General features: G+C 45.8%; 1 protein-coding gene across 1 annotated transcript in view; it reads left to right on the plus strand.

Annotated features, from left to right (window-relative positions):
• The first annotated feature begins 6,315 nt into the window (after positions 1-6,315).
• EPHB3 (EPH receptor B3) overlaps positions 6,316-27,263 on the plus strand; it is a 145,994-nt gene continuing 125,046 nt past the window's right edge. Inside the window, exon 1 of the mRNA XM_060767418.2 lies at positions 6,316-6,741. Coding sequence (XP_060623401.2) covers positions 6,654-6,741 — 88 coding nt within the window. The 5' untranslated portion in view covers positions 6,316-6,653. The remainder of the gene's footprint in view (positions 6,742-27,263) is intronic.

Here is a 27,263-nt window from a genome sequence, read left to right on the forward strand (position 1 = left end):
AAGTGAACAGAAGATGTGCAGATCTAATTGTCTGAAATGTTTGCCATCCATGGACCACTGCATGAGCTCCTTACCATGACTTCCCCTCACATATGTCTACATGGCCCCCATCATGTGTCCAATTCTGGGCACCACAGTTGAAGAGAGATGTTGACAGGCTGGAATGTGCCCAGAGGAGGGCGACTAGAATGATCAAGGGTCTGGAGAACGGCTTAAAGAGCTGGGCATGCTGAGAGGAGACGTGATAGCCATGTATAAATATGTGAGAGGAAGCCACAGGGAGGAGGGAGCAAGCTTGTTTTCTGCTGCCCTGGAGTCTAGGGCATTGAACAATGGTTTCAAACTACAAGAAAGGAGATTCCATCTGAACATTAGGAAGAACTTCCTGACTGTGAGAGCTGTTCAGCAGTGGAACTCTCTGTTCCAGAGTGTGGTAGAGGCTCCTTCTTTGGAAGCTTTTAAAAAGAGACTGGATGGCCATCTGTCAGGTGTGCTTTGAATGCAGTTTTCCTGCTTCTTGGCAAGGTCTTGGACTGGATGGCCCATGAGGTCTCTTCCAACTCTAGGATTCTATGATTCTATGTCTCTTCTCCTGCAGACTAAACACCAAAATTCTGCCTCACGAAATTATAACTCCCTGGATTTCATACCAATGAGTCATAGCAGTTAAAGAGTGTCAAACAACATTAATTCTACAGTGTAGATCAGGCATGTGCAAACTTTGACCCTCCAGATGCTAGGAATTGATACAAGTTTGCCCATGCCTGGTGTAGATGCACCCACAGACTTGGGTTTCCAATACTATAGTTTGAATAATGTCTGCTTTTATTGTCCCATTTCCTCTCATTTGAAGAACAGATGGAGGTTACAGGTTGCAACTTCGAGGATATTTATGTAATACACACTTCCTCATAGCCGGAATGCCAGAGCAGTATTCCCCCCCCCCCCCCCCAAATTCTATTTCAGTCTCTCATTTGTCATGCCGATTGCTCAATTGCTTCTCTTGGGACTTGAGATGAGCAAAAATCCAGTGCTGTGTCTTGTGGTCATTGGCAAGGAATTTGGGTAGGCTGAGATGTGCTCACGAGGCTCACCTTTAATAACATGTACATTCCTCCCAGGTGAGGTCAGGCACCCCACCTGTACAGTTCCAGGGTAGAGACAGTTTCACATTCAGCCATCCCTGCTCCCCGGTGCTGAAGCTCTTCTTCCACACTCCTTCCTCCAAGTCAGTCGATTCCTGGCACAAAAGAGAAGAAGAAGAACCCACAATCTCAGTCCAATTATTGTCAGAGCCCTAGGATTTCAAACAGCCTGATATTGCAGCCACCACCAAATGGATTGTCTATCCTATGGGTTTATGTGTATCAATTTTTTAGATTACTGTTTCCTTAGGGCAAGGAGATGTATTTGGTATTCTTTGCAAATGCTACATTGTGAATGGCATGCAGGGCCAGATTATCAAGGCTTTTATTGGTGCCAAGCTGAAGAAAAGAAGATTTCACTTAGTCCGAGGATGATGGTCCTCCAACTTCGGTGTCCTGGGGGTGGGTTCATAGGTGGCTGTGGAGCCCTATTCTTGATCTGCATCTTCTTCCGCAGTGAGGGCATTGGTTTCCAGGTGGGAGGCGGTCTCGGTCGGGGTTGGCTTGACGCACCTTCCTCTTGGCACATTTCTCTCTTTCACCCTCCATTTGTGCCTCTTCAAATTCTGCAGCACTGCTGGTCACAGCTGACCTCCAGCTGGAGCACTCAAGGTCCAGGGCTTCCCAGTTCTCAGTGTCTATGCCAGAGTTTTTAAGGTTGGCTTTGAGCCCATCTTTAAATCTCTTTTCCTGTCCTCCAATATTCCGTTTTCTGTTCTTAAGTTCGGAGTAGAGCAACTGCTTTGGGAGACAGTGGTCGGGCATCCGGACAACGTGGCTGGTCCAGCGGAGTTGATGGTGGAGGACCATTGTTTCAATGCTGGTGGTCTTTGCTTCTTCCAGCATGCTGACGTTTGTCCACCTGTCTTCCCAAGAGATTTGCAGGATTTTCCGGAGGCAACGCTAATGGAATCGTTCCAGGAGTTGCATGTGACACCTGTAGACAGTCCACGTTTCGCAGGCATAGAGCAGGGTTGGGAGGACAATAGCTTTATAGACAAGCACCTTGGTATCCCTATTTATTTATTTATTTATTTATTTGGTACACTTGTATACCGCTAATATCTCAGCCCGTACGGCGACTCATTGCGGTTTACAGCATATTTAAAACTACAATATCACAATTTAAGTATAAAGTTAAAATATTAAAAATACATACATATACATACATAGTATTGGGCCACCAATACAGGCCAGAACATCTCATGATTAAAGTCACAATCCAATTCGTCATCCGAGATTGCTAATCCATGATCAAAATATCGTCAAGTCAAGTTAACCAAAGACTTGCTGGAACATCCAAGTTTTCAATTTTTTCCGAAATGCCATTAGCGAGGTGGCTGATCTTATTTCAGTAGGGAGGGCATTCCAAAGCCGGGGGGCCACCACAGAAAAGGCCCTATCTCTCGTACCCGCGAGCCGCACCTGTGAAGCAGGTGGGATAGAGAGAAGGGCCTCTCCTGAAGATCTTAGGGTCCTGGTGGGCTGATAGGGCGAGATACGTTCAGATAGGTATGTAGGGCCAGAACCGTTTAGGGCTTTAAAGGTCAAAACCAGCACTTTGAATTGGGCTCGGTAGCTAATCGGCAGCCAGTGGAGCTGGTACAGCAGAGGAGTTGTATGCTCCCTGCGCCCTGCTCCTGTTAATACCATGGCTGCCGCCCGTTGGACTAGTTGGAGCTTCCGGGCCGTCTTCAAAGGCAACCCCATGTAGAGAGCGTTGCAGTAGTCAAGGCGGGATGTAACCAGAGCGTGGACTACCGTGGCCAAGTCAGACTTCCCAAGGTACGGTCGCAGTTGGCGCACGAGTCTTAATTGTGCGAATGCTCCCCTGGTCACCGCCGAAACCTGGGGATCCAGGCTCAGCGATCCCTACAGATGTCCCGGTCCTCAAACACTCTCTGCTTCATTCAGAAAAATGCTGCATTTGCAGAGCTCAGGCGGTGTTGTGTTTCGGTGTCAATGTTGACTTTAGTGGAGAGGTGGCTGCCAAGGGAGAGGAAATGGTCAACATTTTCTAATGTTACACCATTAAGCTGTATCGCTGGCATTGGAGAGGGGTTGGCTGGTGTCTGCTGGAACAGTACTAAAAGAAGATTTAAGATGGATCTAAACCAGGCATGGGCCAACTTGGGCCCTCCAGATGTTTTGGACTTCAACTCCCACAATTCCTAACAGCCTCAGGCCCCTTCCTTTTCCCTCTCAGCCGCTTAAGCGGCTGAGAGGGAAAAGGAAGGGGCCTGAGGCTGTTAGGAATTGTGGGAGTTGAAGTCCAAAACATCTGGAGGGCCCAAGTTGGCCCATGCCTGTTCTTGACACTATTTTGACTGCCATGTCGCAATGCTATGGAATCCTGGCACACTTTGCTGAAGTGCTGGCAGTCTTTGGCACAGAAGGCTAAAGACTATGTAAAACTACAACTCCCATGATTCCATAGCCTAGAGCCATAGCACTTAAAGTGGTTCCAAACTGCATTCATTCTATAGTGCAGGTGCACCTCTAGAGAAGTTAGACTGACACAATCCCTGCTTTCTTTTAGCAGACAGGTAAAAGGTCTTTTCATTCTGGCAGTCTTTTGAGAATTAGAACTCCAAGGGAAAATTTAGTAATATAACGTGCTGGACTTTTATTTGTTGTTCCTTTAACGGTTTATGTACTTAATTGGTTTTAGCTTTATGATCATTTAATTAATTTTTGCATGCTGCGAATGTTTAATCATGGCCGTTACAACTTGAGCCCAAACTGGAGAGAAAGGGTGGTAATAACAATAATAATTAGATAGTACAACCTTTGTATTTGTAGACATCGCAGGGATACCTGAAACGGCAGGTAAAAGGGAACACTATTGAACAAATGGCTTCTAACTGCAGCATGCTTTGCTCCCACTAAAAGCCATTTGTTCAATTCTGTTGAATCTTATCATGGACTTACTTATTTACTTAGGCAATCCCTCGTTGTCCAAGTAGGATTGTCTTCCAAGATTGGTGTACTAGTGGCGGGTCCGCAGGTGGTTGTGGAGCCCTATTCTTGATCTGCATCTTCTCCCGCAGTGAGGACATTGGTTTCCAGGTGGAAGCAGTCCCAATCAGAATTGGCTTGACGTGCCTTCCTCTTGGCACATTTCTCTCTTTTGCCTTCCATTAATGCCTCTTCAAATTCTACAGCACTGCTGGTCACGGCTGACCTCCAGCTGGAGCGCTCAAGGTCCCCAGATGTTTTTGGCCTACACCTCCCAGAAATCTCAACCAGTTTACCAGCTGTTAGGATTTCTGGGAGTTGAAGGCCAAAAACATCTGGGGACTCCAGGTTGAGAACCACTGACTTAGGCAATCCCTCGTTGTCTGAGTAGGATTGTCTTCCAAGATTGGTGTACTGGCGGCGGTGTCCGCAGGTGGCTGTGGAGCCCTATTCTTGATCTACATCTTCTCCCACAGTGAGAGCATTGGTTTCCAGGTGGAAGGCAGTCCCGGTCGGAGTTGGCTTGACACACCTTCCTCTTGGCATGTTTCTCTCTTTCACCTTCCATTCGTGCCTCTTCAAATTCTACAGCACTGCTGGTCATATCTGACCTCCAGCTGGAGGGCTCAAGGGCCAAGGTTTTTCAGTGTCTATGCATACTATAGAATCAGGGGCGGCTCGTCCATTACGCGAAGTAAGTGGTCGCAGAACACTTTTTTTTGCCAGGGGCGCAGAGGTGCCTCTGTAAATGTCCCTCGACTGCCACTTGAGGAGCGCCCCCCTCAGGTCACAACAGCCCTAGCAGTCCGGGGGGAGCCTCGGCTTTCTTGCCTCGGTGCTGGGAGATCCTCTTCCCAAAGGGGCCGGGCCTTTGAGCCTCGCCTAGCCCCTCTCGTTCCTGCTCCACCCAGCCACCAGGTGTACGAGCAGAGCCGGCGCTCAATCGTTCTCCGCGTTCGATCCCTTCCCCATGGCCAGCTCCCTTTCCTGATCCCCCGGCGTTCCACCCGCCTCCTCTCCTCTCCCCAATCCATGGGTGGGCCAAGGTGCGGAGCCACTGCGCCTGGCCCACTTCTGGTCCAGAGGCGTGTCTGAAGACCCCAGCATGCGCACCAAAAGTCGCCTCTTCTCCTGACTTTCTATTCAGCCATTGGGACCAAGAGAGAGAAAGAGAGAGAGAGAGCCCCTCCAGCTGGAGGTATCTCCCACCTCCGCTCCCTCCTTTGTTTTTGCGCCTATCTTCAGGAAAGGTGGGCATCTCCACCTCTGTCTCTCTCTCTCTCGGTCCCAATGGCTGAGGAGAAAGTCAGGAGAAGAGGTGACTTTTGGTGCACACACCGAGGTCTTCAGGCACGCCTCCGGACCCAAAGTGGGCCAGGCAAGGGAGCAAGTGCGGCAAGTGTAGTTATTGGGATGTATAGTTCACCTACAATCAAAGAGCATTCTGAACCCCACCAACGACAGAATTGGGGCAAATTTGCCACACAGAAGCCCCATCACCAGCAGAAAACACTTAAGCCTACCCAGTCCAACTCCGTTCACCGGGGCAAGAAAAAGTAATCAAAGCCCTCCTGACAAAGAGCCATCCAGCCATAGATATTGATAGATATATATGATTCACACACACACAGATATAGTATCATAGATTTGAAAGGGACCCCTAAAGAAGCACAATGATATGTTGCATGTTCCAGAGTGGGCAAACCAGACACTCTCCACATCAACACTGGCAAAGAAACAACAAAAAGTACTGTTTACGCACAAGCATAAAGAAATTACATATATTAGAAACCAATACTTTCTCATTACTTTATTTTCCAGATCATCAGACTGGGCCACAGCAACGCCTGGCAGGGGACGGCTAGTAGAGAGTAAAGGTGGCACATTAACTGCAGCGTCCCCTTTAAGCGCATAATTCCACTACGGGCCACTAGGTGGCGCTCTTTCCTCGCCTGCTTATCCAATGGGGGCGGCGGCCGAGCTGCTAAAAAGGAGGCGGTGCCTCTTCACGCCGTCCCCGCCCTATCTAATTCATCTTTATCCAGAGCCCCGCCTCCGGAGGCCTTCAACCAATCGCAGTGCAGGCTGCCGTTGTTAAGGGCGTACCCTCGGCGTCTCCCTTTGCTCCGAATGGCCGCTCAGTTGCTAGGGGCGTGGCGAGGAGCGTGATGGGCAGCCGGGCCACGCCCCCTGGGTCTGAGCCGCGGCGTCGGAGCGGGAGCCCACAGAGCGAGAGCGCGCGTGGCCGGGAGAGGATTGCGTTGGGATGGGAAGGAACTAACCAAGCGACCCAAGGAAAGAAGGACGCAAGGAGCAAGCCAGACTTGGCGGAAGGGGCTGTCTGTCCGCACTTGGCTCTGTCGCGGAGCAGGACCGGAGTGGAAATATCTCGCGTGGGGTTTTTTTTTGGTTCCTCCCTTCTTCCCCTGCGCGCAAGACTTTGGGACTACAGCCAGGCAGTGGGGAAGGATAATCAAGAAGAGCGGGATCCTACAGTTCGGTGGACTACAACTCCCATCACCCACGAGGGACCGCGAAGCCGCCCCCGCCATGGGGGCGACCCGGGGACTGGGCCCGGAGCTGCTGCTGCTTCTAGGGCTTCTGCTGGGGCTCCCGGGCAGGGGACGCGCCTTGGAAGGTGAGCCACGCGCCGAGTGGGTCGCGAGTGGGGAGCACGCCCAGCACCGTCGGGGCTCCCGAAGCTCCAGGAGGGTCTCCCACTCCCCCCCCTTCTTCCCCGCGTCTGGTTTATTCGCCCACCCGTGGGACGAGACACGCGTGGGAGAATGGAATGGAATCCCCCCCCCCCAAATTGAATTGGTTCACCCACTTTCTCGCATATTTCCCGGCATATCAGTCCGTGGGACGAAACACGCGTGGGGAACGATTCCCCCCACTCTCCTCTTCTCGGTCCCGCCTTATTTCCCGGAATATCAGTCCGTGAGACGAATCACGCGTGGGTGAAATTTTGATCTATTTCGTGGGGGTTCCTCCGTGGGGAAAGATCCCCCGCTCTCCCCTTTTGTGTCCCGCCTTATTTCCCGGAATAGCAGTCCGTGAGACGAATCACGCGTGGGTGCAATCTTTATCTATTTCGTGGGGGTTCCTCCGTGGGGAAATATCCCCCCGCTCTCCCCGTTCCCGCCTTATTTCTCGGAATATCAGTCCGTGGGACGAATCACGCGTGGGTGACATCTCCCCCTATTGAATTGCGTGGGGAAAGATCCCCCTACTCCCCCCTTCTTTATTTCCCCAAGAGTCGGGCTGCATCTCCATTGGAAGCTGCATCCCATGGCAGTGTCGATCCCACCTTACTTAAAACACTCGTGGGAGGGAGTGATTGATATTCCCCCGTGAATGAATTGAATTGGGTGAGGGAGACTCCAGAAGGGGAAAGATGCTCCATAAATCTCCAGGATGGAGGGAGCATCTACACTGGAGATGGGGTTGAGCTTGATACCACTTTAATATGCCATGAAACTCCAACTCCAAGGGTCCCATAGCATTGAGCCCAGGCAGTTAAAGTGGGGTCAAAAAACATTATTTATTTACTATTTTTCTAGTTCTGTTTCCAAGCATTTTGAATAAGGGACGCTCCGTCTGTATACGCCTTGCTCCTCGACTTGATTGAAAGCCTTTATCATGTTATTTAGGTTGATATTTCCAATACCTATAACCCTGTATTAACGCTATAATGTAGATGCTCCTGGGACGAAGCATGCTTTGGGCAGAGTGGTCGATGCGCCCCGTGATTGAAATTCCCCCTTTGGGATTGTGACCCCAGGAGAAAGGTCTCCTTCCTTCCCTTCTCTGTCCAAGCCTCCCCAGAACAATAACAATAGCCATTATTGTTGAGAGCCATTCAGCAGTGGAACTCTCTGCCCCAGAGTGTGGTGGAGGCTCCTTCTTTGGAAGCTTTTAAACAGAGGCTGGATGGCCATCTGTCAGGGGTGATTTGAATGCAGTATTCCTGCTTCTTGGCAGGGGGTTGGACTGGATGGCCCATGAGGTCTCTTCCAACTCTTTGATTCTATGATTCTATATTACATTAAGTCAACACATACATGGATGAGAGTGACTGATGCTTTCCTGTGAATGAAATCCCCTCTTATTGAATTGCATGGAGGAGTTGTGGCTTGTTTGTGTTGAACCCCCTATGTGCTTCTTGTTCTCCATCGGTATAGGAGATAGATAAATAGATAGATACATAGGTATATAGATATATAGATACATAGGTACATAGATATATAGATACATAGATATATAGATTAGATACATAGATATATAGGTACATAGATATATAGATACATTGACACATAGATATATAGATACATAGATATATAGACACATAGATATATAGATAGGTAGATATATAGATAGGTAGATATATAGATATATAGACACATAGATACATAGACACATAGATACATAGACACATAGATAGATACATAGATATATAGACACATAGATATATAGATACATAGACACATAGATACATAGATATATAGATACATGGATATATAGATACATAGATATATAGATACATGGATATATAGATATATAGATACATAGATATATAGATACATGGATATATAGATATATAGACATATAGATATAGATACATAGATAGAGATATATACATGCACGTACATAGACACAGATATATGTATGTAGATAGCTAGATATAGATATAATATGTATATATTTATATACACTTTGGCAGGAAGGTAACGGCGCTCCATGCAGTCATGCCAGCCACATGACCTTGGAGGTGTCTATGGACAACGCCGGGTCTTCAGCTTAGAAATGGAGATGAGCACCACCTCCCAGAGTCAGACACAACTGGACTTAATGTTAGAGGAAAACCTTTACATACATACATACATACATACATACATATATATATGCATACATAAACACACACACACATACACACACATAATAATAATAATAATAATAATAATAATAATCTTTATTTATACCCCGCCACCATCTCCCTGGTGGGGACTCGGAGTGGCTTACATGGGGCCAAGCCCGGACAACATATTACAGCAATAAAATCAAAGCATAAACAACATAAACATATACACATTTATATATACAAATACATACATTCATTTATTTATTTATCGTGTCAGGAGCAACCAGACATTTGTATTACATTTTTAACAAAGCAAACAAACAGACAAAACACAAAGTTTGCAAGCTTGGTAGTTGATTAAATGTCCTTTATTCGTAATACGTATACATAATTCACAATACATTCACTATACATATGTATATAGTCCTAAAAGGCAACATTGCTGCCCAGGGTCCCTCTCCACGCCCAAGAAGGCATGGCCATTGTCTCGGACAGGCAACTGAATGAAGAGGAGCCATTGTCCGTTGTCTTGTTGAGGGGCTCCTTTTCCCGTTCTTGTCCTGCGATCTCTTAGGCACATCTACACTGTAGAAGGAATACAGTTCAACACCGCTTTGGCTGCGATGGCTCAACGCTATGGAGTGATCAGAGTTGTCATTTTGCAAAATCATTTGCCTTCTCGGTCAAATAGTTCTCCCAATTCCATAGCATTGAGACAAGGCAGTTCAAGTGGTGCCAGACTGCATTCGTTCTACAGTGTAGATGCAGCCGGGGCTTCCCTTGCCCTGTTCTCCCAGGGATCGGACCAAGAAAGAGGGGAGTCGATGCCTGAAAATACCAATATCCCATCTTTGGCTTGAGATCCAAACAATGTTTTGGGTTTCCCAGACTTTTCCCAATTATATATCTTGGAGGGCCCTCATCTGCACTCTCCATTTGGTGACACATCTTTATGGAGTCATGATATCTTGGAGGGCCCCCATCCACACTCTCCATTTGGTGACACAGTCACTTTGGAGAAAGGAACAAGCGAAGGAAGCTCATGGACTGCTCCTTGGAGAAAAGATTTGCTTTCCCATTGTGTGGACAGTGGAGAGTTGCATTGGATCAGTTTTGTGGGGTGACTTTGGATCCTTGGTGTCCTCATCATCCGCTGGTTAGGTAATTGCATTTTAAACCTCTCAGATGAGTGTCAGACTGCTATGGTTCGAAATAGTTCCATTTTAATGGACTTCTTGGATTTTCTTGGCCTGTTTCTGGGTATAATAAGGCATTGTCGGACTTTCTTTGGCTTCCCAAATTGAGAGGACCTTCCACTTTGCATGTTTTTAGTAGACTAAATGGCACAAAACCAAGTGGGTTCAACATGGGGTGCAGAATCAGTGCTCACTTCCAAAGGTGCATCTACATTGTTTAATGCAACATGTTACCACTTTAGGTGCCACGGCTTAGTTCTCTGGAACCATAGGAGTTGTAGTTTGGTGAGGCACCAGCAGAGAAGGCAAAAGATCTTGTCAAACTATGACTCTTAGAGTTCCAAAGCAAATAAAAGTGGGACAAAAATGCATTAATTGTACAGTGTAGACCAGGCATGGGCAAACTTTGGCCCTCCAGGTGTTTTGGACTTCAACTCCCACAATTCCTAACAGCCTACCGGCTGTTAGGAATTGTGGGAGTTGAAGTCCAAAACACCTGGAGGGCCAAAGTTTGCTCATGCTTGGTGTAGATACATCCAAAGCCACAATGGCTAAGGATATTTGTAAGAGATCATTAAAAACATATAGATGAAAACAGTCCTTAGTTCTCGTTGTTCCAAGAAGATGGGCTTTCAATGGAAGCTCCGGTTCTCCAAAGCCACCTGTATTGTGTATCTCAGCATCCTGGCTCCATCCCATCCCTTGCTTTAAGTCTAAAGGGCACGCAGTAATTTCCCTTCAGCAGGAAACTGCTTCTTCCAGATGGAGCTTTTCTTCTAGCTGTTCCTGGCAAAAGGGCAGCAGTGCAGCCTTGCTGTTCTTCTGTCCTTGATAGAGCCGAGCTTTGTTTCTTCTCCTCTCTCTCTCCTTAGTCCTAGAAGCCAGAAAGGATGCTCTTAAGCCCCGCTCAAATCCGGAGCCAGAATGGGAAGGACGGGCTTTGTTCTCCCCGTTTAATAGGAGACCAGAGAAAGAGAGGAGAGCAGCCGCGTTGGTTGGGATCTCGCTCTGATGACGACGGAAGGCTCTTTTGCGGAGCTGGCAAAGAAACTTTTCTCTCCAGCTGCTTGCAAAATGCAAGGCGCCAGGCTAGTTTATCAGATAAGAGTGTCAGGCCTCCGATTAAGCTCGGAAAAACACTCGGGCCCGGCTTGTCTTTTGTGATCTGAACCTTAAAGGTAGGAGGGAAAAAAGCAAGAGCGAGAGCACATTTTTCAGCGTGTTCCAGCAGAGCGGCGTAGAAGCTGCCAGGTTTTGAGATTTCTTTGCTGTTTGATGTCTTCTCAGTGAATTCCCTGTTTTTTAACATCCAGTCTCGCTTCTCCGGTTCCTCCGACCCACCCCACACACGTAAAAGGGGGAGACGTCTCCAGAGCCTGCCACTTTAAATTCATTTTCCAGAAATGGCTCGAAATGCATCAACTCTCTTTGTTTACCAAAAGCCGTCTCGCGACCCTGCCTGCCTCAGCATCATTTTCTTGGGATATATTCAAAACATGTGTCTTTCTTGTCATCTTTTTCCCCCTTCCTTCTCCTGTTTGACACAGGCTTGTGCGTTTGCTTCCCCACGCACATTCTTTTGTTGGGATGGCAAAGATGCTGAGTTTCTTTGGCAAAATAGGTTCGGGATAGAAGGAAGAATACAGGCGAAGAGGGGAAGGCCTCCCACCTCTCCAAATTACCTCAAACCTGTATTTCCAGGACTTTGCAAATAAAGGGGGAAAGTATTTACTTTTTCTCCCAAGTTCTTCCCTAACCAGTGTTTTCAAGGAAGAAAAACATCCAAATGTGGCTCTTTGACTAAAAGTGTAATCTGGCAAAACTTTGCGTAAACATCAGTATAGAGAACGGAGCATCAGTCCTGGCATCTCCCCAGTTGAATATCTAGCCAGGGACACACCACCCCCACAAATATTTTAAGCGCTGGAAAGCGTTTGCACACAAGGGCTTTCACACTCTTTTTGGAGGATGCTGGGGAGGAATGGATTTATCTTTTCCAAATATGCAGCTGGGTTCAGTATTTGGACATAAAGGGGGTCCAATGAGGGGCTCTTTGGACATTTGGTGCCAAAAGCAAGCCACAAAGATTCCCTGGCTCTGAATGGGACCAACTGCAGCGCTAAAGCATTGCATGTCTTTTCCTTTATAAGTTTGTGAAGTGTCCTTGTCATCCTGTTTTGTGCTGATATTCTCCTGCTTGGCATGTTCTTTGGGAATAGGGCATGCCATGTTCCATAGCTGGTTCCTCCAGTGGTGTGCATGAGTTTTTCTGTGTTTGTCACACATTCAGATATCCTGTATATCTCGTCCCTGTTCCTGCTCCATAATAGAGAGTGGGTGTGTTGTTGTTGTTGTTGCTGCTATTATTATTATGTTTTTATTTATGCCCCACTTTTTCGCCATGGAATGGATAATGGGTTGGTGGACGTGGAAGAAGTTCCTTTGGCATCACGGCTGTGTTGTTGTTGTTGTTGTTGTTATGTTTATTTATACCCCACTTTTTCTCTCCACAAGGAGACTCAAAGTTGGCCACAGTGGCATTTAACTTGCCAGGGAATGGAGAACTGATTGTGGATGTGGGAACAGTTGCTTTGGCATCACGGGTGTGATGTTATTGTTGTTGTTGTTGTTATTTATACCCCACTTTTTCTCTCCACAAGGAGACTCAAAGTTGGCCACGGTGGCATTTAACTTGCCAGGGAATGGAGAATGGGTTGTGGATATAGAAACAGTTGCTTTGGCATCACGGGTGTGATGTTATTGTTGTTATTTATACCCCACTTTTTCTCTCCACAAGGAGAAACAAAGTTGGCCATGGTAGCATTCTCCATTACCTGGCCACGCCAGAGAATGGAGAATGGGTTGGAGGATGTGGAAAAAGTTCCCTTGGCATCACAACACATTCTTGCTTTTCTGTATGCATTTTAGTTCACAAAAAGGGGACTTACAGAGCTTGGAGACTATCTTCGGAGGTCCTTGCTGATGCCGGATTTCTCTGAAACCTCTTGCTGGGAGGTGCTGACTTGGGGTCTCTCCTTGCAAATCTGGTTGGCTTCCCTAACCTCCACTTTTTTGTGTGTGTTCAGTCTTTGTTCCAGCAGGAATCCATGTAAACTGATTGATAGTGTGTATTGCTTACGCTGTGATTTAACTCTGCGAATCAGGGTCACTTGACCTTAAATCAGCAGGAGTGTGTGTTTGGGCATGGTTGTATTTCCTTTCTTTCTTTCTTTCTTTCTTTCTCGTTCCTTCTTTCTTTCTTGTGGTCTTTTGGTAACACTTTCTTTTTTTCATAAAAGATACACACTTTAACCCCCCTCCCCAAAGGAGGAAAGTCTCCCAAGGCAGCTTCCTTAATGCCGAGTGTCGCATTTGAGCAGTTACTGTAAATCTCGCGTATGCATTACTTTTAGTGCTAATAATAAATCCATAGCGGCAATAAATCCATAGGCGCACACTCTATATAAACCGCAGCTGCTAGTCACCCCCTCCCATTCTGCCACCTCACTCAGCCCTGTCAAGTTGAGATGCCAGAAATATGTAACTCCCAGCTAGTTGGGTTACCTTCTCGCCCCTACCCATCAGAGTGGGGGGCTTGCGGTTGACTCTATGTGTGTGTGTTGGCATTTTTATTTTTTCACTCGTCTGGCATTTTTTGAAATTGCAACATGACTCTTTTAACATGGTGCGCCCCCTCCTCTCTCTCTCTCTGCCTGAACAAGGAGGGGAGCCTGGAGGGTCCAGTTTCTTTGCAAAGGAGCTCAAATGGAGGGAAAGAGAAGGACAGCGAAGGCTTGGGGAGGGGAGTCCTTCCCAGCCGTGACTCAGTGAGAGCTTTGTCCGTCTGGGGAAGAACATGGTTTCTCTTCTCCCCTGTCCCCCTGCCCGGATTTCTCTCTTAAGCGTGCTGGGTCTGTTTGAAGTTACAGTGTGTTTTTCTTCTCCGGTTCAGCAGCGCCTGAGCCTGCCGGAGAAGGAATGCTTTGGCTCAGAAGTCTTGGTGGCTTTCTCTGGCAATGGAGGCTGAAGTTGGGAGAAGAGGAGCCGCGCTTGGCTGGGGAACTGAGCTCCCCCTTGGGAATCTGGGCCAAAGCGCCTCCGCCTAGGAGAGGGAAAGGCTTTTGAAAAATGCAACCTTTCTCTTTTTCCCCTCTTGCTTTTTTCCTTTCCCTCCTTCCAGGCCCAAGGCACCCCCCTGCGCCCCCTCTGTGTCCCAGAAAGCCAAACCTCAGGTCAGAGAAAAAGAGAGGGAAAACGATATGGTATTAATTTAAAGTGCATCAAATCACATTTTCTAGAGCTCTTAGTGCTTCTGATGCAATTTCCAGGCGGTGTGGGGGTGGGGGGAAGACCCCAGCCTCCTTTCCCCCCAGGGCTCTGCACAAGGGAAGTCATTAATGTTGGTTTGGGAGCAAAAGCAGCCAGCAAAGCTAGGGGCGCTTTGGCCAGTTTTCTCCTTTTCATTGAATACAGGTAGGCATGTAATTCTTCCTTAATCTCCTACTCAGTAGAAGGAAAAAGTAATTATGGCATTTTTCATCCTGCCCCAAGAAAAGTCTTGAACTTTGAAGGCAGTTTTCAGTTTGAAACTTCTTCTGCGCACAAATTCGCACGCGGTTGTCTGGCGTAGGGAACAGCGTTTTCTGCCCAGAAAGTAGTATTTCTACTGAGAAATATTACTTTTCTGCTCAGAAAAGTGAACAAAACTACATCATGTGTGGATTTGGTGCAGAGTTTCAAACTGCAAAGGATTCCAGGATTCTTCTCGAAAGAGTTTCTCGGTGTTTGAGAAATGTTCCCAAAACATATTTCTAACTTATTCAACTCTTTTTCCCATTCCTAAATGCAGATGAGGGGCATGGATTCTGGTGTGGGGCTCCTTGTGTAATCTGGAAGGGTTTCTCCTGCTTTTTCTGAGCTGCTTTGCTGGTTCTGAGCTCAAAGGCCCCGTGAGGGTGAGAAGGAGTTTCAGGAGCGGCGCTTGCTGGCCTCCTTTGCAAAAGAAGGCTTTTCTTCTTCTCCCGCAATTGGGTCAAAAAGTATTGGGGAAAAGTGGGCATTTGGGATAAACCTTGAAGAGTGGAGTGCCTGAGCCTCTGCTCCAATTCTTGGCCTTTGGAGTGTCTTATAATACAGATTATAAATTCTGCAGTTGCCATCATAGAGACTGAAAAGTGGTTGCAAAAGTGGATTTTTCTCCTCCCTGTTCATTGTGTATATGTGGTTGAAGTGGTGGTTCAAATCCCTGCAGCTGAGTGACGGTTGAAACTATTCCAGGTGAGTTTGATGTAAAGTGTGTGTGTGAGAGAGTGCAATATTCGGTGCCCCAGATTTCTTGAACTGTGAAGGCAGATCAGAGAGCAGTTCAAACCCCACAGCTTAGCTGTACAAAAGCCATCCGAATCTGGCAGCCTGTTTGCTTCCGTAATATCCCACTCCCAGTGTATTAATAAGCCTTCACATACTGCACATATTTATGCGCACATTTGATACAAACTAATGTATGCGTGCATAGCCATGTGCCCCCGTGACATGGGATTCTCCCCCACAACACCCCCACCTCATTCATGCCTCCTGTCAGGTATTTTCCTGATGGAGAGGGATTTGCTTTCTTTTTAATTACAGTTCATTGAACTGTCTCCTCTCTCGCTGGGGAGCTTCGCCCTGCTGTTATGTTGATGCTTTAGGATAAGGCCGAGCGATGGCTGGTCACAGAACTCTGGAAGCTCGGACCGAGCTCATTAAATCTCCCGTTTCTTGCAAGCTGGCTCATCCGTGGAAGGAAAAAGAAGACAGTTCCTTTGTGCCCCCGAAAAGCAGTCGGCTAATTGGCAACGAGGGCTAACCTGCGAGTCACATTTCGGGAGCTTCGGAGGGGTTTCTTTTTTTCCTTCTGCTCTCTTTTCTTCTCTTCCATCTCCCCCTCTTTTTGGTGTCTAGCAAAGCTTCACTTTAGGTTACATGGGCGACCCACTGAACCATGGTGTGGCAGCTGAAACTTGCAAGCCGAAATAGTTGTACCCATTCTCTTTGTATGTCTTACAGTTCTTGTTCTTGGCTACCTCCCTGTTTTTGTTATGAGCCTCGACTGAGAGACTGACACGTTCCACGAAATATTCAGGCAAACCAGTTTGATGTGTTTTCCTTTTTGCTTTCCGTTCACACGGTCTGGTCAGTTGGACACTGAGGAGTTTTTAATTACCAAGCCCAAATCCTCTGAATCACAGCCACATATGTTGTTTTGTGTGTGGGTATATATATGTGTGTGTGTGTATGCGGGTGCGCACACGCATGCGCACATTGTTGTTTTTCATTTCCCTCGCCTTTTCAATTGAGGCTTTGCTTGTTGTGCTGACTCAAACTGGTTTGTCCAGATTGAGCGTCTCCTCATTTCAGTGCCAAGTACGAGGGGGAGGGAGAAGGCAAGGGTTGGTGTACATGTGCAGCCGTCCACATTTCCTCTGTCGAATGTTCCAGAACCAGCTCAGGTTGGCCCCAGGTCCACTTTGGTGGAGGTGTCAGGGAGGATTCCCCCCTCTGTTTGGCCAAATAGGCCACTAGGTTAAAGCACTCATTTTCCACATCAGCCTTTGAGCCAGGCGATGCTTTGACACCTTCAAAGTGGCAGCTGGGAATTTGTGAGAGTTGCCAGAACTTGCTAGGTTTCCTTATGTCATCTTGGATACCCAAAGCTGAGAGTGTGTTGCATCTCTTCTGCTCAAAGTGGTGGTCTGTGGATGGGTGCCAGTCTGCAAACTATTGGCTGGCAAAACGGGTTTCTAAGAAATGAAGAAGTAGTTGGGCACAAAGAAGGTGTCTAGTGTATTAGGAGAAACATCCTGCAGGTTCCCTGCATTGGATAATTTAAGAACCCCAGTGATACACTTTGCCCTATGCAGTTGATCAGGCTAGTGAATGATTTGTTTGTTTCCTTTTCTTTGTTTTTTAAATATGGTAGCCTTCGCTTAGCTGTCTTTTTTGTCCCTAATTAAGGAAACACAGCTTTCACAAGGAAGCGGCTTGTTCTGCATCACAAAGCACACATCTAGGGGACAAAAGATGGTGGGTCAATTAGTCACATAAGAGGTTATTGGCGAGTAGATGAGTCTGCTTGCACATGGGTTGGTTGTGGGGGTTGCCAAAAGGAAGCACACGTAAAATCCATCCTCTGTTTGGAAGGGTCTGATTTTCTGCAAGGAGGTTGTCTACAATAGGTGGGAATATTTTGATTGAGGAGAGCTAGATGAGAAGTTCAATAACATCCAATATCCACAGAACAACAGTCTCTTTATTGGGCCAACCCAAAATGCACAAAATACATCAGACAAGCTTTCAAAGCTCCACTGGCTTCTTCATCTTTTTTCTTCTTCTCTTGTATAATTTCCCTTCATCACTGTATTGTTGCAGGCTTTCATGGCTCGAATCACTGGATTGTTCTAAGTTTTTTGGGCTGTATGGCCATGTTCTAGAAGCATTCTCTCCTGACGTTTTGCCTGCATCTGTGGTAGGCATCCTCAGAGGTTGTCAGGTCTGTTGGAAACTAGGAAAACAGACCTCACAACCTCTGAGGATGCCTGCCACAGATGCAGGTGAAACATCAGGAGAGAATGCTTCTAGAACATGGCTATACAGCCCAAAAAACCTACAACATCCTTCATCACCTTTCACTAATGACGAAGCAAGTGGAACATTGAACATTTTTGGTTGGCCCAATAGAAGGATTGTTATTTTGTAGAGTTTCGGACATAACTGTATTTTGTAGTAACACAACTACTTCCGTATCTCTTTTTTTAGAGGGCAAATACACCATCATGCCACCCTAGACACATCCCATCCTACCTGATTTCAGGTGCCCAGTTAGTATTTGGATGGGAGGTTGAGAAGGAGTGACTAGATAGAGGCAAAAAGGGATCCTGGTGCTGCCAGATGGAGCTGAAAATACTGGCCTTGGTGAATTAGTGCCCTTTTTCAGTTTAAGGCAGCTGTCCCTTTGTAGAGAAACATGGGCAGAAGCCAATACAACCCTTTCCTGTTCTTCTGGGACCTTGTACTTGTCTGTGGTCTGAGTGAGATTACAATTCCTCATTGGTGCAAAGATGACTGGTGGCTGCACCAGAAGGTATCTGGCTCCATTCTTGTGTGGACAGTGTTTGGCACACTGGCACTTTTGAAGAGTCCACGCATCAGCTTGCAATGTCGATGAACCACTTTTTGATCCTTTAGCTTCAGGATCTAAATTTTCCAGATTGAAAAGTAACTATGGAGCAACATCCCTCTCAAAGCCCATTGCTGAATTCTGAATTGTGTGATAACACAATTGTGTGTATGTGTGTGCATATGTATGTATATGCAGATGGATTTTCTGCATATACATTCTGAGTTTACAAGAGGGGTGAAGATAAATCATTTGGGCTGAGAGAGGCCTCCATGACCAAGTAGACAAGTCCTACAACTTTCTTGGGGCTCCTGGCATCCTGTTGGTACCTCTCCAAAGTGTTTTGCTTTCTCTTTTTTTTAGCTTACTGGAAAGATGTTGGAGAAGAAGGGTGTGTAAATGGCTCTCCGTGGTGCCAGGTACTGTCTGCTGGCATTTACAGTGCTTATCTTTGAGAGGAGAAAGGTAGCAAAGAATCAGAAGTGAAAAACCCTTGGCAGGGGAAATGTTGATAGCTCTCCAAGATACAGTCTTTGGATGTTTGGTGATCCACCATGCTGTGGTATATCAACCTTGTGTGGTGCCGCTCTGTGGGTGTCTTGCACATGCTTATGTCCTCCACCCACCCCGTCCCATGTTTCTAGGAGTCTCCAAGTTTCCAAACACCTGTTCCCCAGCCCCCACCCAGGAATGTGAAATGTCGGAAACATAGAAGAGCTAAGACCTGGTTTATAATCAACAACATGCGCAGTCAACGCTCTTGTTCCAGCGTGGACTGCAATCAGTGTGGAAGTTGCATGGATTTACACAAGGATTCAAAGGAATCTTTATATTTCTGAATGGTGCTCTCCCTCTCTCTCCTTACTACCCGAATCCCTTCCCCTCTTCAAAGATGTCTGAGGAAGGCTGCCAGCTTCTGTCCCAAAGCCTCTCTTTCCTAGGGAGGCAGCAGCTGCTCTGACATTTGCTGTGACCGACTTTTGCCCCAGTGAAATCCATGCTCCTTGGAGGGGGGATAGGGCTCCCTTCCATTTCCAGACCCTTTCCTTGTTGTCCAGTTAGCCCCATTAGCAGCCAGAAACCCAACTTCATGGATTCTTTGGCTGGCAGGAGCATTGGCTTTGGTGTCATTCTCCTTCGCATGCACCAGCGGCACGGAATCTGAGGCCCTCTCTCCCCCTCTCGCCTTATTAATGAGAAAAATGTGTAGGGTTTTGACCAATTGCCAGAAATAAATTTATTCTAGTTCCCCAGAAATTAAACTGAAAATGAAGAGAGCAGGAGGGGAGAAAGAGAGAAGAATAAGAAAAGAAATGAGAGAGGGAGAGAACAAGAGGGAGAACGCCAAGCTTGGCACTCTTCTCCCCCCACTCCGTCTCTCTCTGCTTGTTTTAACTTCGGAAGAATCTCAAGTTTGGGCTGGGGGTGGGGAAGCGAAGGATATTTAGGTTTAAACAGTTCCAGATGGGTTTAGCATTCGCACGTTGGGAGGAAGTGAGCTGAGAGCCGCACGGAGATTTGGGTAACTGCCCTGGGCGCAAGACGGGAGGGAAGTCTTGGCAGCAAGGTTTGTGAGATCCATGTGCTTGCCAGCTTGTTGTTGACTCTCAGAGTCACTGTGTCTGAGAGGTGAGACTTTTATCAGAAAGTCTCCTGGCACCTTCTTCTCTGTTCCACGCCTCCAGATGCTTGCTTAATTGCCTCCTTTCTCCTCTTCCTAGAATCATAGATTTGGAGGAGACTCCAAGGGCCATCTAGTCCACCCTCATTCCACCATGCAGGAATACCCAACAATTGGGCATCCTGCCTCTGTTTAAAAATCTCCAAAGAAGGAGACCCCACCACACTTAGAGGCACATCTCTCTTCCTTCCCCTAACCTCCTTCTTGGACCTTTTCCATCCAACCTCAGAAATTACCTTGAATTTGGCAAAGCAGAATGAAGAAGACATGTCTGGCAGGAACCTCAGTTTTGTTTTGCTTAGCTATCTCCAATGGATGTATCCTAAATCAGCTCAGGAAACTACTAATGCCACCTCTGTTGCTCACCAAGCTTATTCTCATGCGTTATATAGAAAACACAAATGCTATCCTGTGATTTCTGTGGTTTGGGAATTTCTGAAGATCTCGAACAACAAATGGCCATTGAGAATTATAACTCAGAATCTGAGAGAGGGAGGAGAAAAGGCACCTCTGCTCTTGAACTCTTAATTTGTGTGAATTTTGTCAGAATATGGCCATCTCTCCCCTTTTCTAGGTTGCATCTTTTGTCCATTGGGAGGACTTCTCCTTTTAGAGAAGAGTTAGGGATAATTTCAAAATTTGCTTGTGAGTCAATGGTAGGAAGAGGTTAGTCTTCCAGATGAACTGAAGAGGGCCCTACTGAATAAGACCTAAAGGTCCATCTTGTAACCTTTATGGTATAAATCCTGTATCAGCAGAACTGATATATGTGGTTTCACTTTTCCATGATTTCAGTTAGGGCCTCCTTGTATAAGCAAGCCTGTGTGGTTCCTTATTGATACCTCTGTCATTCGTCCCATTGGAAATAGTAGAGTTTGCTATTATCCATGGAGTCACGTATCCACACAAAACCCAGGAACGTGTTTACATGTTTATTGGGATCGTGTTGTATCTAGTTTCCCAAGAGGTCCATCAGATTACCATAACCAGTACACAAAGTCAACTGAGAACTGGAAACACTTATTGTTCTACTGGAACTTTTTTTGCAATTTGCCAGAAGATCGCATCTCTGCTATATACACTGTACAAACAGGTCCAAATAAAAGCTTTTCTGTAGCGTGTTCTCTCCTGCAGAAATTCTGTGCTGTCATCTCCTCAACCCCTGGGTTAGAAAATAAGTTAGGAAGAAAAAAATATCCCGTCAACGCTTAATTTCTACAATCATTAATGAGGATATCCAGTCAGTACAAAACAGTCTACTGTTAAAATATTGCATCAGCTAAAAATAGTTCTTAAATGCTGCAGCAAATTAACATAAATACTTTCTATTCTGTTTTTTAAAGCTTTGAACGAATTGCCTAGGCATCTTTCTTTGTTTTACAAGCAATTCTAGAAGTAGAAAGTCTCTTGTTTGTTGTCACCAACTCTGTCTTGAAAAGCTGCGACATTCATGCTTCCAGATTCCTTCACTATTAGGATCTATAGCAGTAGTTCTCAACCTTCCTAATGCAGCAACCCCTTAGTACAGTTCCTCATATTGTGGTGACCTCCAACTATAACATTATTTTCGTTGCTACTTCATAACTGTAATTTTGCTACTGTTATGAATCGTAATGTAAATATCTGATATGTAGGATGTATTTTCATTCACTGGACCAAACTTGGCACAAATACCCAATATACCCAAATTTGATTGCTTGGTGGGGTGGGTGGGGGATTGATTTTGTCATTTTGGCCTTGTAGTTGCTGGGATTTATAGTTCACCTACAATCAGAGAGCATTCCAAACTCCACCAACAATTGGAATTGAACTCCCATGACCAACAGAAAATATCTGATGTAATTCACCTACATCCAGAGAGCACTGTGGACTCAAATGATGATCTGGACCAAACTTGACACAGATACTCAATATATCCAAATGTGAACACTGGTGGAGTTTGGGAAAAATAGACCTTGACATTTGGGAATTGTAATTGCTGGGATTTTTAGTTCACCTACAATCAAAGAGCATTCTGAACCGCAGCATTGATAGAATTGGGCCACACTTCCCACACAAATACTGTGTATTCTGATGGTCTTTGGTGACCCCTCTGACACCCCCTAGCGACCCCCCCCCCCAAGTGGGCCTGACTTTCAGGTTGAGAAACGCTGACCTATAGGATGTGAGAATTGGGGTAATTCTGGCTGCCTCCAGATGATAGGAACATGGTCTCAACCTTCCTCCCTCTGTGATGCTTCTGGGTTCTCCTACGCAAAGCCAGGGGAACCTTGGTTAGTACTTGGATGAGTGACCAGTGAGGATTATTAGATGCTGCTGTTTATATTTTAGAGCAAGGAACTGGTTAAAGCAACTCACAAGTATTCCTTTTCTAAGAAAACTCTTTGAAATTCATGGGGTCACCATAAGTCAACAGGCAACTTGAAGGTATGCACATGCACACTTTTGTTTTGGGCTCATAGTTTCTGATACAGGTTGAGCATCCCTTATCGGGAATTCTGAAATACTGCAAAATCCAAAATTGCCCACAAGACAAAAGCTGGTTTTCTGATGGTTCAATGTATGTAACTTTGTTTCACGGCCAAAATCATTAAACTGTTGTGAATAGAACTAGTGTCCTGAGATGGTTTTTAAGCATCCTGGCATTGAATATTTGCGGTATATATGTTGTCTCCTGCAGGGTGAGAAGGGCTGAATATAAATGTTTTAAATAAATAAATAGAAATACCTCCAGCCTATGTAGAAGGTATATATGAAACATAAACGAATTTCATGATTAGGCTTGGGCCTTTGACATCTCATTATGTAAAATAAATAAATAAATAAAAAATATTTTGGATGAGTCATATCCAGTCTGCTGTTGCTTTGGACATCTTGTGATAGAAGTCAAAGCAAAAACGTGGCTTTCTTCTGGGGCATCTTGCAGCTGAAGTCTCTCCTTATGTTAGGTGAAAGATTTGATTCCCTTTTGCCTTTTGTGGCAGGGCAAGATGGAAGGGTTGAAGTAGGTGGGTGGACATTTTTTGCAAGCGGGGAATGACTGCAAATTGCTCTCGCCGACTGGAGCCTGGGAGGCCATTGTGGTGTGGCGAGGAGGGGAAATTCCTCCTCCAAGAAGGAGGCAAGTGAAGGGAATCTGCGGTTCCCCTCTCCCCTTCCTCACAGAGCATGGGGAAGTCTGTGATTGATGAGTTGGAGGTGGTGGGGAGGTCAAGCATGGGGTGCCACGGGTCAGTAAAAAGAGAATAGCAGGAGGGGGCATCCACTGGAACCTGATTCCTAAAGCATCCAAGCCAAGCGGGTGGAGGAGAATTGGGCTTAGAGTTTCCTGTAGCCAGTGGCTGAAGCCTGTGCAGTGTTTATGGAACTTGGGAAATGCTCCTTTCTTTGAACTATAGTTCCTAGCTGATTGGGAGATTTGGGAAAATGTAGTTGAAAAAAGAAAGTTTTCCAAGTTCGGTGTTCTTGATTAGAACCTATGGGAGATGAGCAAGCAGCTACGGGACTGTTCTTATCTCCAGAATCTATATATATGTGGGTTTTGGCGTGGGAAGGAAATGTTCTCCTTTGTGAATTTTTCATCATATTTTATGTACCGTATTTCTTCGATTCTAAGGCACCATTGATTCTAATGCTCGCACTAATTTCAGTCTCACCAACAGAAAAAAGCTTTATTTATATATCCCAAAAAGTACCCATAGTTGTAAGACACACCTTGCTTTTTAGATATGTTTATATGGGGAGAAAGTGCACCTTGGAATTGGAGAAATACAGTATTTGGGAGTGGACGGGACCCATGCGCAGCTACATCACCTGGCCGCTGTTCATATTTAAGAAAATTGTTGTGGAAAGATGACATTTGGTCCTTTCACAGTCACGTTCTGAAATCCTTTTCGATGCAGTTTGGGTAGCCCAAAATGGCGGACAGAGCTTTTCTCCAGGAAAGCAGCAAATGGCGGTCACAAAGCGCAGTGCCAGAGCCAGAAGGACTCAGCGCAGCAGGGACGGGAACTGAGGTTTCAAGTTGATGCACACTGGGGTCTTGGAAGCCAACAACCCAAGCGCCCAACAACTCACTAATCTGTGGTTTCCAAGACACCGGTTTGGCCCTCCAAAGAGACATGGGCTCTTCCAGGAGCGTGCTGTGCTTGAAGCTTTCTGGCATCTTTTCTGGTGTTATTAATCCACCATATTCTGTTAGGAATTTTTTTAAAACCCAAACAGACAAAAGGATGTGAGTTTGGCCCCTATTTTTTTACTGGTTTGCAGTGAACAAAAGAAGCCCAGCAGGAGTTCACCTCCGATTTGGGAGAGGCTTTGTTTGGTCTACCTACTTTTCTTCCATCTGTATTAGTGATGAACACCCTGGCCGTGGCAACCTCGATTGCCTTGTAGGAGCATTGGTTGCACAATGCATTCATTTTAAAGCTCTGTCTTGTCTTTGGGGCTCTTTCTGTAAGTCTGACGTGGAAGAAGGGTTGTGCTGCTGGCAAAATTCTGCTTGGGTTGTTCTTTGGCACTTCACCTCCCTGCTCCAGTTCCCTTTCCAGGAGTGGAACCTCATTTTCAAAATAGATTGGATATTCCCTGATTTTCAAAAGAAGTCTGTGTAGCTCCTGGATAGTTCTGGGGCTGAAGTTTGGCTCCCTTGGCCCATTTTCGTTGGCCAGCCCTGCTGGAGCTGGAAGTGTCCAATAATAGTGTCCAGTATGTCTGATATTTTAGTGTGGAGAGAAATATTATTGAAGTGGACTTTGGAAAAGTTACTCTGTTCGGAGTCCCAAAATTCACCAATAGCATTGCTAGCTGATTTTGGGAATTAACAATTCAAAATAATAATGATTTTTAATTTTGTACAGAAACCCTGTTCCTAAAGAAGGGGTTGTCCATGGCAATATTGACAGGGAGTAGAATTTTGGCCAAAAGTCAGCATGGTGTAGCAGTTTGAGTTTGGACTGTGGTTCAGCCCTAGATTATTGGAGGTAGCCATCTCTGTTTCGGATATAATGTGTGTGTGTGTGTGTGTGTGTGTGTGTGTGTTTGGAACAGGACTGTGATGCAGATTAGATGGAACTGTCCATCCCCATTAAGCTGTTATCCTTTGTCCATATATATCCCCCCCCCCCATTTCTGTACTTGCTGTTACTTGCAGGAACATAAATCTTGACATGTAGTCTTGTCCAAAAGTGTTTTCCCCCTTTGTAATGTGTAGCAGTTGAGTGCAACATTGAAAGTGGAGAATTGAGAAATGTACAAAGGGAGCCAGTGTGGTTTGCATGTTGGATTGCAACTGGCAAACAAAGTTCGATTCCCCATTTGGCCCTGGAAACCTAATGGATGACTTTGACTGAGCCCCAGAAAACCTTGTGATAGGGGTGCCATAAATCACAAATGATTTGAAAGCACTCAACAACAAAGATCAAAGTCCATCCTTCCAGGATCTCAGCTTAGATCCAGTTTGGTTTCCCTTCCCCCTCTGCTTCTGTTTGCTGGTTTTTGGAGAAGAAAGTTAAATTGGAACTTTCTGCCCCAGAATCCCAGTGTCACTTATAGTTTTGCCTTAAACTAAGTATGTGTTTGTATGTATACTTAGGGAAAGGACCAGTGGAATAGCCATAGGTTTCTGGTTCTCCTCTTAACAACTGAGTGGCTCAGGACAAAGTGAAACATCAAGTTTCCATTCCACCCTTTCCTGGTGTGATGATCTCCAGATTGATTTGAGCTACAGTTGACGACATCATGACTGGTGGGAATGATGGGAGCTGTAATCCAGCACTCCTGGTATAGACTATTCTGAGGAAAATACTAGTGATTTTCTTGATCTAGGTGGAATGATAATGGTCTGGCTCACCTGATCACCTTTTGGTTGAATATGTTTCTCTTGCCAAGGTGCTCCTCTCTTGGCTTCCAGCTCTGGGTGTGATCTTCTGCAGCAGGTAACTTAGTGTCTTTATTTGCCCATCTAACAAAGGAGCTACTAATCCACCTTCCCTTTCTTCCCTTTGCCCATTGTCCTGTAATTAAAAGAGTTGGATGCATGGACCAGCATTCATTTTCTGCCAATAATGAGACTCTGCCGTCCTCGCTGGGGCCTTTAGGCGCTGTTGTAATATGAGAAGGAATGGGGAGAGCCTCCGCTTGAAACGTTTGCCTTGTTTGCAGAATTTCAATGGAGCACTATGTTCCCATGCTGCAGGTTAAGCATTTGAGTTACAGGAAGATCAGCAAATGCCCATGCACAAAAATGAGATGAAGGACGATGCCCGCTGCAATTTGGGCTAGTTTTGCTTTACTTGGGCCCAGCTCATCCATGGTTTGCTATTACCCTTGGGCAGATATTGCTTTCTGTGAGCATTTAGGCTACATACTTTTTTGAGTGGCGATTTGTATGGATATACATCAGAATTTGGAAAAGTTATTTGTTTAGACTGTGCGTTCCAGTATCACCCAGCTAGCATGGCCCTTCTATCAAGTAGGATAGGTTTTCCAAGTTCTGTTTGTACACCTGCTGGAAATGGAAGTCTGCATATCTGGGAAAATACAACTAAATCTCAAGGGGTGGTTCCATATTCACTTGTATCGTTGTAGTTGTTATGACTTATGGCAACCCTATGAATGAGAGTACCTCTCTTTTCTGCTTTGGTCATGCCTCACCTGGAATACAGTATCCAGTTCTGGGCACCACAGTTCAAAAAGGTTATGGGCAAGCTGGAATGTGTCCAGAGAAATACAACCCAAAAAGAAACCACAAATGCTTATGAGAGTTAGCATAGGGAACTGGGTACATTTCTCTTGGTGAAGATAAGGTTCAGCAATAACATGAGAGCCACGTTTACACATTGGAAAACATTTCATCATGAAAATAGAGCCAGCTTCTTTTCTGCTGCTCCTGAGACTAGAGCAATGGATTCAATTTGCAGGAAAAGAGATTCCAACATTAGGAAGAACTTCTTGACATACAGAGCAGTTTGATAGTGGAATACACTGTCTTTGGATGTGGTGGAGTCTCTTTCTTTGGGTCTGAATGGTCACGTGTCTGGAAACCATGGTGGAATAGGTTTGGATTGCATGGCTCTTGAGGTCTCTTCCAACTCTGTGAGAGATTTTCATGAACCCTGATCATCGACTGCCCTGCTTAGGCCTTGCAAACTCAAGGCCATGACTTCCATTCTCAGTTTGGTCATCTTGGCTCCTAGTGGGACTTCAGGCTTGGTTTGCGCTGTGACCGAATCATTTGTCTTTAGCAACCTATGGTGTCTCCAGCACA

Source organism: Anolis sagrei, chromosome 3 (genome assembly GCF_037176765.1).
Source record: "Anolis sagrei isolate rAnoSag1 chromosome 3, rAnoSag1.mat, whole genome shotgun sequence".
NCBI lineage: Eukaryota > Metazoa > Chordata > Lepidosauria > Squamata > Dactyloidae > Anolis > Anolis sagrei.